At 68.5% G+C, this 710-nt stretch overlaps 1 protein-coding gene across 1 annotated transcript in view; it reads left to right on the forward strand.

The window, feature by feature from the left end:
* Positions 1-710, forward strand: part of LOC104125991 (creatine kinase U-type, mitochondrial-like) — a 9,055-nt gene that overhangs the window by 7,154 nt on the left and 1,191 nt on the right. The window contains exons 6-7 of the mRNA XM_035893981.1: positions 218-364; positions 418-541. Of these exons, the coding sequence (XP_035749874.1) occupies positions 218-364; positions 418-541 (271 nt within the window). The remainder of the gene's footprint in view (positions 1-217; positions 365-417; positions 542-710) is intronic.

Here is a 710-nt window from a genome sequence, read left to right on the forward strand (position 1 = left end):
GGCACGGCGCGCTCCTCCCCGGCAGCGCCTGCCTGCCCCCACACCGCTGTGCTCCGGCAGCACGCTCCCAGCCTCGGGCACAGGCAGAGCTCCGGGGCTGTGGGGCAGCGCTGGCACCACGGGCACAGGGGCAGAAGGGGCACGGCCGGGGCTGGCAGGGGTGGCTGGGAGGGCACAGGAGCTCTGCCAGCCCAGCCGAATGCTTCCCTGGCCCTAGGCACAACAACGAGAAGACCTTCCTGATCTGGATCAACGAGGAGGACCACACGCGCGTCATCTCCATGGAGAAGGGTGGCAACATGAAGCGCGTCTTCGAGCGGTTCTGCCGGGGCCTGAAGGAGGTGAGCACCCACCAGCCCCTGCTGTGCCAGCCCTGTGGACGGGTGCCAGCGCAGCCGAATGCTTCCCTGGCCCTAGGCACAACAACGAGAAGACCTTCCTGATCTGGATCAACGAGGAGGACCACACGCGCGTCATCTCCATGGAGAAGGGTGGCAACATGAAGCGCGTCTTCGAGCGGTTCTGCCGGGGCCTGAAGGAGGTGAGCACCCACCAGCCCCTGCTGTGCCAGCCCTGTGGACGGGCGGACGGGTGGACGGGCGGACAGGGGCTGGGCGGTGCTGCCGTGCTGAGGCCTGCACACCCCACGCTGGGGGGGCTGAACGGCCGCTTGTGCCTCTGAGCCAGGTGGAGCGGCTAATCCAGGAGCG

The sequence above is a fragment of the Egretta garzetta genome, unplaced genomic scaffold, assembly GCF_000687185.1.
Source record: "Egretta garzetta isolate BGI_Z169 unplaced genomic scaffold, ASM68718v1 scaffold975, whole genome shotgun sequence".
In the NCBI taxonomy this organism is placed as follows: Eukaryota; Metazoa; Chordata; class Aves; order Pelecaniformes; family Ardeidae; genus Egretta; species Egretta garzetta.